Source organism: Benincasa hispida, chromosome 2, assembly GCF_027475165.1.
Source record: "Benincasa hispida cultivar pf3 chromosome 2, pf3_genome.v1.1, whole genome shotgun sequence".
NCBI classification, from domain to species: Eukaryota; Viridiplantae; Streptophyta; class Magnoliopsida; order Cucurbitales; family Cucurbitaceae; genus Benincasa; species Benincasa hispida.
This window is the reverse complement of record NC_143479.1, coordinates 11,806,780-11,816,553: the sequence shown is the minus strand read 5'-3', so window position 1 is coordinate 11,816,553 and position 9,774 is coordinate 11,806,780. Positions and strand designations below refer to the sequence as shown.

Genomic DNA, 9,774 nt, shown 5'->3' with positions numbered 1-9,774 from the left:
AAATCTCTTCTTCAAGTTCACTGTTTAGAAAGTGGTATTTACTTCCATCCCATGTACTATGAGGTTATATATGGTAGCGAGAGAAGACAGTACACGGATTGAGGTAATTCTAGTGACTGGGGAGAAGGTGTCAAAGAAGTCTATGTTTTCTCTCTGTCTAAAGCCTTTTGCTACTAATCTGGTTTTAAACTTGTCTATTGTTCCATTAAGTCTATGCTTTTTCCTTAGAATCCACTTGCATCCTATTGCTTGCAATTTGGGGGTAGGTCCACTAAGTGCCAAGTCCTATTTGACTCAAGAGTCCATTTCATCATTTGTAGCTTCTTGCCATAAGTTGGTCTCTATAGAGAACAGGGTTTCTTTTAGGTCTTTAAGATCTTCTTCTACGTTATAGGTCTAGAAGTCATTCCCAAAGTCCTTAACAGTTCTAGTTCTTTTGCTTCTCTTAAGCTCTAGGTCAACTTATTCATTAGGGGTTAGGCTTCTAATAGGTGGTGGACTACTAGAACTCGAGTCCCCACTATTTCTAGATTTAAAAGGAAATCTATCCTCAAAGAATTCGACATCATTTGACTCAATGATCACTGGTTTACTAGGTTATAAAACCTATAGGCTTTACTATTTACGACATAACCTATAAAGACGCACTGATAGGCTCTACTAGTAAGCTTTCTTCTTTTGGGGTCTGATATTCTTACAAAGGCTAGACACCCTCAAGTTCTAAAGTTTAACAAGTTAGGTTTCTTATTCTTAAGTATTTCGTAGGGTGAAGTTGTGTTTTTAGATTTTGGTATTCTATTTAAGACATAATACACGGTAAGGATTATTTCACCCCCACTAGTAAGACGCAACTCCTATATTAAGCAAAATAGCAACTATTAATTCAGATAGAGTTCTATTTTTCCTTTCTACTTTTTCGTTCATTTCAGGAGAATAGGTTGCAAACTTTTCATGTATTATTCCATGCGAGTTACAGAATTTGTTAAAACCGTCTGATTCGTACTCAGTTCCCCTATCATTACGAAATCTCCTTTCAGTTAAATTGGTTTTCTACTTCAGTCACAAAAAGTTTAAAGGCATCAAAAGCATCACTTTTATTTTTCAGGAAGTATATGAACGTGAAATCCAACAACCATCAATGAAAGTGATAAAGTATCTTTACTATTCCTAGTCAAAACACCATTAAATTCACATAAGTCAGAATGAATTAAATCTAGAGGCTTAGATTCCCTAAATACAGATTTATGCAAAGTCTTAGTTATTTTAGCCTGACTACAATTATCAAATCCGTTCAAAGATAACTTAGGAATTATTTCTAACCTAATCATATTACTAATTAACCTTTTATTACTATGACAAAGTCTAGCATGCCAAATATTAAAAGAACACAATATATAAACAAAATATTTCATTTTATTTAATTCTAGATTTAATTTGAATATGCCATCAATTGCATAACCCTTTCCTACAAATATATTATTCTTAGTGAGGGTATATAAATCTGCCCTTATGGTCTGAATGAAACCGACCTTTTTGAGGAGATAGCTCGAGACCATATACTTCCTTATCTCCGGAGTGTCCAGGACTTCCTTCAAAGTGAAAGTTTTCCTGGAGGTAAACTTCAGTTCTACCTCGCCGATTCCAACAACTTTCATTGAGTCATGATCCCCCAACAGTATATTTTTATCCTTAGTTTCAGTATAAGATTTAAAGAGACTAAGGTCATGACAGACATGGTGCGTAGTGTCACAATCGCTCTTTCGGAAGCTTCTCTTAGCGATTGTGCGGCACTTGTTCCCGCTCACGAACAAGCCAGCCAACTCGAATACGGACTGCCGAGGGCACACCGAGTGCCTCTTGCAACCTCCACCCCCGTTTTAGGGAAAACGGTTTTAGAAAACGGGTTTAGAGAAAAGGTTTTCGTAAGAAGATTTGTGAGTGTGAATAAAGAAAGAAAGATTGTAGTAGACTAGAAAGCAATAAGCAACAACAATGGCTTTATAGAGTACTACTCCGGGTATGAGGAAGTGATGGTTAGTCTTATCCCCATATAGTGCATTCTGAACAAAGTGGGGGTAAGGACTTGGGTAAGCTTTTCGGCATGACGTCCCGATACTCTTCCAAGACAAATAGAACGTCTTGGGGGATCTCCTCTTCAGTGGACTCAACTGATTCTATCGGGATGGCCATGAACGTGGGTTCGTCGTGGGCCAAGCCCCTCTTCAATTGGAGAGCTAAGATCATTCTCACCCCATTTGGCTGCTTGATACTGGCTTGGACTACGGTCGGTGTAGATCCAGTAATTACTAAGCATTTGGCGAGGGGCATTGGTATGACTTTATGTTCAAGTAGAAATTCCATCCCCAGTACCACGTCGAAATCATCCATCTTGACAATTACGATGTCAACGAAGCCCTTCCAGTCTCCTAACTTCACCGGAGTTCTCTTCGCTATCCCCATAATTGGTAGGGCTGCGGAATTCACAGCTTTCATCTTCCCTGCATCTCTTTCCCAATTCAAGTTCAGGCGGCGAGCTTCCGTTTCAGCCATGAAGTTATGGGTAGCCCCAGAGTCAACCATAGTGGTTTTGGCCGATCTTTGGTTGACCCAAGCGTCCACATACATGAGACCTTTCTCTAGTGTCTCCGTCGCCTTTCCCATATTCTTCTGGAGTGCAGATAGGAATTTCAATGCCCCCATCCTGGGATTCTCAATTTCTGTCGCTGGCTCGGTTACCGTCTCCTCCAGTTCAGCCTTGACTTCGGAGGTAGAGGCTAATGTGGCTTGAAAAGCATTGAACGCAGTTCGATTTGGACATTCGCCCGCCCTGTGTGGCCCTCTACATATGAAACAAGATAGGGGGCGATTGTAATTGTTATGCTGTTGTGGCGGCCCCCGCCAGTTGTTTCCTGATCTCGGTTGGGATGATTTACGGTCCCCCCGTGTGTTCTTGTCTCCTCCCCCAGGTCTGGGAGGACTGGAACGGCTGTTTCTGTTTCCCCCATTGGAGGAAGTTGATTGCTTCCTCACATCTTGTGAGTCAGTGCTAAGGTCGTACAGCCGTTCAGCTGCCGCATAGGCAGAGGGGAGATCCTGTACTCTCTGTTCATATAGTTTTGATTTCGCCCACGGTTTCAGCCCTTCCACAAAGCAAAAGACCTTGTCTTTTTCAGACATATCTCGTATGTCCAACATGAGTCCTGCAAACTGTTTTACATAGTCCCTGATGTTACCTGTTTGCTTTAGCTCTCGGAGTTTTCGTCGAGCCAAGATCTCGACATTTTCAGGGAAGAACTGCGAACGAAGTTCTTGTTTCAATCTATCCCAAGTATCAATAGTGCAACGTCCTTCCTGTATGTCTGTAAATCGTGATCTCCACCACAGTTTCGCATCTTCAACTAGATGCATCGTTGCTATTGTGACTTTCGACTCTTCAGTCACTGTGTTCGTCGCCTTGAAGTATTGCTCAAGGTCGAAGATAAAATTTTCTAGGGCTTTCGCTTCTCGCACCCCACAGAAGGGTTTCGGTTCTGGGATTTTTATTCGGCTCACTGCCATTGCTCCCCCAGGTGGGGCTTGGTTCCCTACCACTCGGATGGTGAGATTCACCCTAGCACTCACATCCGCTATCTCGGCTCTGACGACATCCAGGGTCGATCGAAAGTCTTCAGATAAATCGGTTACCATCTGAAGTATTGCTTTTTGGGAGCTGTCCAGCTCTTCGACACGCTCCTCTATGTGGGCAACAGAGTCCGAGGAGCTATCGCCTCGTTCAAAGCTGTCGGACCGTACTGTCTTGGTCTCGAGGGTCTCTACCCTCATCATCAATTCTCTGACGGGTAATCCGTCTAGGCGGCCTACCACCGCATCAATTCCATCGGCTTTCTCGGCAACTTCTTGTAGCCGAATCTCAAGGAAACGAACATTATCTGGGACCTCTCTCAGGTAGAGCATTTGTTCTTCCATCTCTACCAATCTGTCCACATGGGACTTGTTCAGGTTCTTCGTCGCCGACATGATCGCTGATCTTCCCTCTATAAGCCAACCTGGCTCTGATACCAACTGTCACAATCGCTCTTTCGGAAGCTTCTCTTAGCGATTGTGCGGCACTTGTTCCCGCTCACGAACAAGCTAACCAACTCGAATACGGACTGTCGATGGCATACCGAGTGCCTCTTGCAACCTCCACCCCCATTTTAGGGAAAACGGGTTTAGAAAACGGGTTTAGAGAAAAGGTTTTCGTAAGAAGATTTATGAGTGTGAATAAAGAAAGACAGATTGTAGTAGACTAGAAAGCAATAAGCAACAACAACGGTTTTATAGAGTACTACTCCGGGTATGAGGAAGTGATGGTTAGTCTTATCCCCATATAGTGCATTCTGAACAAAAAGCCAACTGGCGCCCTTGCATATGCAAAAGGGCGAGTGGTCACTTACAATGAAAATGTAAAGAAAGCAAGCTAACTAAACTAATACAATACAGGATATGAAAGTATGCTAGAAAGGGGTTGGATTGGGCATGCGATCATGGGCAACAGGCCCTGGACAAGCATGACCGTTACACGTAGCACCAATGTCTATCCACCATCCCTCAGAGCCACTAATCACATTTACTTAAAATAATTCATAATTAATTGAAAAATTATTTTAAAGAATAAAACTACTTAAAATATTTTCAAGTATAGCAAAATGTCATTGTCTATCGGTGATAGACTATGATAGACATTTATTACTGACGCTGATAGATGTCTATTGTGGTCTATCGTTCATAGATAGTGAAATTTTACTATATAAATAATCTAATTCATTTTCTTTTATTTGAAAACCGCCCTAATCAATTCTTATGGTTTTTAGAATACAGGGTTTCTAGATGAGATGGAGTGAGGACTATTGTGGTAGAAATACAATCATTTTTGTCGAACTAATACCATCAATAAATAACAAATGCACGTATTTTCTTATTTCTCAAAACTTTCTCGTCTTTCTTTCTCGTGTATAAAAAAAAAAAAAAATCATACATGAAAAACCTTAATGAAAAATTATTCTATTTGACAATTAAGATTTTTAATTGGCATAGTATTTATACAATCAATCTCGAAGTCAAATATTAAATTTCTCCATTCACCATTATTGAAAAAAGAAGTTATTAACTAAGATTAAATAAAGATTAATTAAATTAAATGATACATGTATGTGTATGTGTGTTTAAATTTAAAGTACCCTCAAAGTAAAGTAACTTAATCAAAGAGCTTAAACAAAAACTGTATTTTTTAAATAGGTAACCTAATAAAAAACTATAAACAAAAGCTGCATTTTTTTTTTTTTAATCAAATTTTCTCAATCATTGTCGGAAGGTACATCATTTCAAATAAAATAAATAAATAAAGTTGCATTAAAGAAGTACTTTCTCCCCAATCATTGTCATCCTACAGCAGAAGAGAAGAAAAGGCTTGGCTTGGCTTCTGTGATTCAAACTCGCAGTTGTGATTGTGCATTTGCTTTCATGGAGAATATCAATGTGGAGATCATTTCAATGGACATAATCAAACCCTCATCTTCTACTCCAGATTATTGCCAACTTTCATTGATCGATCAAATGGCGCCGCCCTCTTACATGCCTGCCATTTTCTTCTATCCTCCTCAGGAATCCGAAAATCTCGCTCATCAATCGCTCAAAGCTATCCAGATTAGGGATTCTCTCTCTCGAACCCTAACTCGCTTCTATCCCTTGGCCGGAACCATGGTCGAGCGCTTCTATGTCGATTGCAACGACGCTGGAGTCTCATTTTCTGAATCCAAACTCGATTGCGAGATTTCACTTCTCTTGAACAATCCTGAAATTCGCACTTTGCACTGTTTGCTGCCGCTGGTTTTCACCTCTAATTCTGCAGATTCGAAGTTTCTACTCGCCATTCAGTTCAATCGCTTCAGTTGCGGTGGTGTAGCAGTGGCTGTTTGTGTTTCCCATAAGCTCGTCGATGGGGCTTCTGCAGCAGGATTTGTTAAAGCCTGGGCCGCTGATGCTAGAGGAGGTAGTAACTCGATTTTGGAGCCTAATTTTGATGCTGCGAAACTCTTCCCATGTAGAAAAATTCCAGGTTTTAAGCGAGGAATTGAGGCTTCAAAAGAGAAGATCTCGACTAAGAGACTTGTGTTTTCCAAATCCGACATAGACGTGTTAAAATCTCTCGCTGTCAATACCGATGGTGGCTCCGCTGCAGAACCTCCGTCGCGTGTGGTGGCTGTTTCGGCCTTCCTTTGGCTTCGGTTAATGGCATTGGCTCGAACGAGACCAGTGAAAGCAAAGGTGTTTGGAGCGCTATATCCGGTGGACTTGCGAACGAGGATGGATCCGCCATTGCCGGAAAATTCTTTTGGCAATGTCTCTTGGTTTACAATAGCAACATCCCCGGTGGAGATCAATGAAGATTTACCTCTTCTGGTGGCTAAAGTGAGGACCGCTATACAAGAAATCGACTCTGGTTTTGTGAAGAAACTAGAAGATTCAGAACACTTGTTGGATTTGATGAAGCAAGTGGACAAACAACTCTCCAGCGGAGAGATATATCTCTGGAGCTTTACAAGTTGGTGTAGATTTCCAGTTTATGAAGCTGATTTTGGATGGGGAAAGCCCACTTGGGTTTGCAGTCCGAGTAGGCCTTTTCGAAACGCAGTCGTTTTAATGGATACTTCTGATGGTGATGGTGTTGAAGCTTGGGTGAACTTGAAGGAAGAAGACATGGCCATCTTCGAAAAAGACGAAGAGCTTCTTTCATTTTGCTCAGATTAGCTTTGAATGTTATCTGGCTTCTTTCTTTCTGTGTTTCTTTTCTGTTTCTAAAATGAAATCCAAACTCAAAACCAAATCCCAAGCCATTTTTTCACACCAAACAACAAACACTTCAAATTTTTTTATTCCTATCTGTTCGAGGAACAGACCAACGCCAAACACTCAACACTTGGAATTTCAAAAACTTACAAAAGAAAGAAAGAGCTCCATGTTTTCATCAAACTCAATCCCGAATTTGGTTATTTATGAAACAAACATGGGTGGTGACAAATGCAATAAACAAGCACAACACAGAAAGAGACAACCAACCAACAAACAGTTTTGTTTTGTTTTGTTTTTTTTCCTTTCATTAGTTTCCTCTTTGAGAACTAATTGGACAACAAACTTATTATAGTTTTTTAGCATTTCCAGCAGGAGGCTGCAACAATGGGCTTGGATTTCCAACCAAGAACCAAACACCCTTTTTCTTCCACAATAGTATAGCCTTCATTAGACTTAAACTTCCCAATCCATTGCTTTGCCTGAGCCATTACTTTAATGGGTGAAGCTTGAAACCCTGCCCTACTCATCCTCCTCCGCCATTGGTCTACTCTCTCATGCCTCTCAACCCTCGCCATCCCCTCGCAGCTCACTATGTTCTTTATCTCCTCAGCAAAATAGAATTGCTCGATCTTTGCTCTTCTGGTGTCATATTTGGGCAACATGGCATCCAATGAATCAAATATGGCAGAATAATAGTGAAGAGCTTCCATAAATCTCCCTAAGAAAAAGGGTCCATTGTGATTTGAATCTTGCTCCACCAGAACAAGAGCCTTGGGTGAAAGGTCATAAATCATGCGAAGTACAGAGGTTAAAGCTCCTCTGCTTTCTTTAACCACACAATGCATCTGAAAAATGCTGGTGATGACCAAAGCTTCACCATCGTGAATTTTTATGTCTTGGGGTCGGAGATTTTCTAAATTTCCCTCTACAGCTAAAACCTCCACTTGAACCCCAACCCCTTCTGCGTGAGATTTCAACTTCTCCCCCATCACTCTGTATCTGTTTATAGAGAGACCAATGCCAGTTACTCGAAGCAGCCGCCGATTCGGAGACTCGGCGAGGCTCTTGATAAGGCTGTGCCATTGATGGCCGTACGGCAAACCAAACGCCATTCCCAAATCCAACACATGGACAGAATTCTCTCCCTCAAAGACTTCCAATATTGATGAATTGGCCACAAAATGCCCAAATTGGATATGTGGGTAAATCTCATAGGCAAGATTTAGAGCTTCATCCTTTTTCTTCCTATCAAAGGAATGATCCACTCTCGTCATGATGGGCAGACCAAAGCCAACGTAGCCAAGTGGCTGAACCAAAGCGAGGCGGTCGGCCAAGCCCTGGACAAAACATGAAGCCACTCGTTGGAAGGAAGACCCAAATACCAAAGCATTGGCTCGAAGCTCAGATAGAAGAATTGAAGCATAAGACCTATCACGGCAAGCCACAGCCTCAGCACAGGCAACAAGAAGGTGTAAAAGCCTCATTCCATCAGCACTAGCATCCTCCTCCGCTGCACTTTCCTCCGCATTAATGATAGCAGCAGCGGCTTCCTCAACGGCCTCTGCCGCCAAATAGCGCTGATTGTAAGTCCAGATGTGAGCTCGGAAGCCAGTACTCAAGCTATCAGAGCTGCTGCTACGGCTGAGGCTGAGGCTACTTCTATTGTTGCTACTGTTTCCACTACCATCTTCAACTGGGATTGATTCGGGTTCAATTTTAAGTCTCTTGTGTCTGAATTCGTCGGAGAAGGAAATGACCCATCTGCTTGCTGCAGTAGTATCATCCAACAAGGAGAGCCAATGGGTGGCTCCACCGTCACCTACGGTATCCTCATCCTCCTTTCCAGTGGAGGTGAAGTCCGCAGAGAAGAAGCTGCCCCCGTCACCATCAAGAGCCATTGTTGGTTTGGTGTCTCTGTCGCTCCTGATGGAACTGAAGGGAAATTGTAAAACATTGAAGGAGGGTGATTGTTATAGCATTGTTGGGTGGAACTTCCTAAGTTTTGGTATACATTATTATTATTGTTATCTTTTATTATAAGTTCTAACAAGAGACCCAAAATGTAGAATTAACACAAGAAATTGGGAGCAATTTTTGGGACAAGGTAGAAACTAAGAAGCTCCTAAGGTTTGGGAACTTCAAATGGTTGGTTGGTTAGTTTAGTAACTCAGAAAGAATATACCTTGGGAGTTAATATGTCATTTTCAGTTTGCTTGATGTGTCTTGTTGGCATTTTGGGTACTTGCTTAATTTTTTCTTTTTAACTCTATAATAATGTCATTCCTATTGCACAGAAGTTTTTTTTTTTTTTCTTTGTTTAAGTTGCATACAAGTTCTTAAGAAAATACTTCCTGACAATCAGATATTTTCGCCATACACCACTATATTATTTTAATTTTTTTATATAGTTGTTTATTTTTTCTTTTTTTCTTTTTTTTTAAAAAAAAAAAAAAAAAAAAAAAAAAAAAAAAAAAAAAAACCATTCTCTCCATTTAAACCTCGAACCCTAGTTTCCCTATTTAAGTGTGATAATTAGTAAGTAAAGTAAAGAGTAAGTTAATATTATGTATGTAAGGAAGAAGCTTGAGAATGAATGGAAAAGAAGAAAACGTTCTAAGTGTTGAGATTGTAGCTCTCGGGTAATATGCTAAAAAGCACTTGGTGAAGGAAAATTGGCTAAGCATGGAAGCCAAAGTGGGCCATACGTTGGGAGAGTTTATGCGTAGGTGCATAGGGCCTTGTGGGCGGAAGTCATGCTCTATGGAGGTTAGTGGAGTGCATGATAGGCATGGAGGAAGATGTTGATTTTTAGACTAAGTGTTTAACCTTAAGTAGGTGAAAATTTGTCTAAGTGAAGGAGCCATGCGTTGAGCATGAGGCATTTGGTGTGTGGCAGCCAAGGTTTGTAGAGGTTAGTTCGGGCCATGATGGACGTGAGACCAT

General features: G+C 41.1%; 2 protein-coding genes across 2 annotated transcripts; one reads left to right on the top strand and one right to left on the bottom strand.

Moving 5' to 3' along the window:
- Positions 1-5,470: 5,470 nt before the first annotated feature.
- LOC120071002 (GRAS family protein RAD1-like) lies at positions 5,471-8,729 on the bottom strand. The gene has a single exon (XM_039022985.2). It carries the CDS (start codon positions 8,727-8,729, stop codon positions 7,188-7,190), a length of 1,542 nt encoding a protein of 513 aa, XP_038878913.1. The 3' UTR covers positions 5,471-7,187.
- LOC120071003 (akuammiline synthase 1-like) lies at positions 5,503-9,127 on the top strand. The gene has a single exon (XM_039022986.2). The coding sequence runs from the start codon at positions 5,503-5,505 to the stop codon at positions 6,787-6,789; it is 1,287 nt and encodes a 428-aa protein (XP_038878914.2). The 3' UTR covers positions 6,790-9,127.
- The last annotated feature ends 647 nt before the right edge of the window (positions 9,128-9,774 follow it).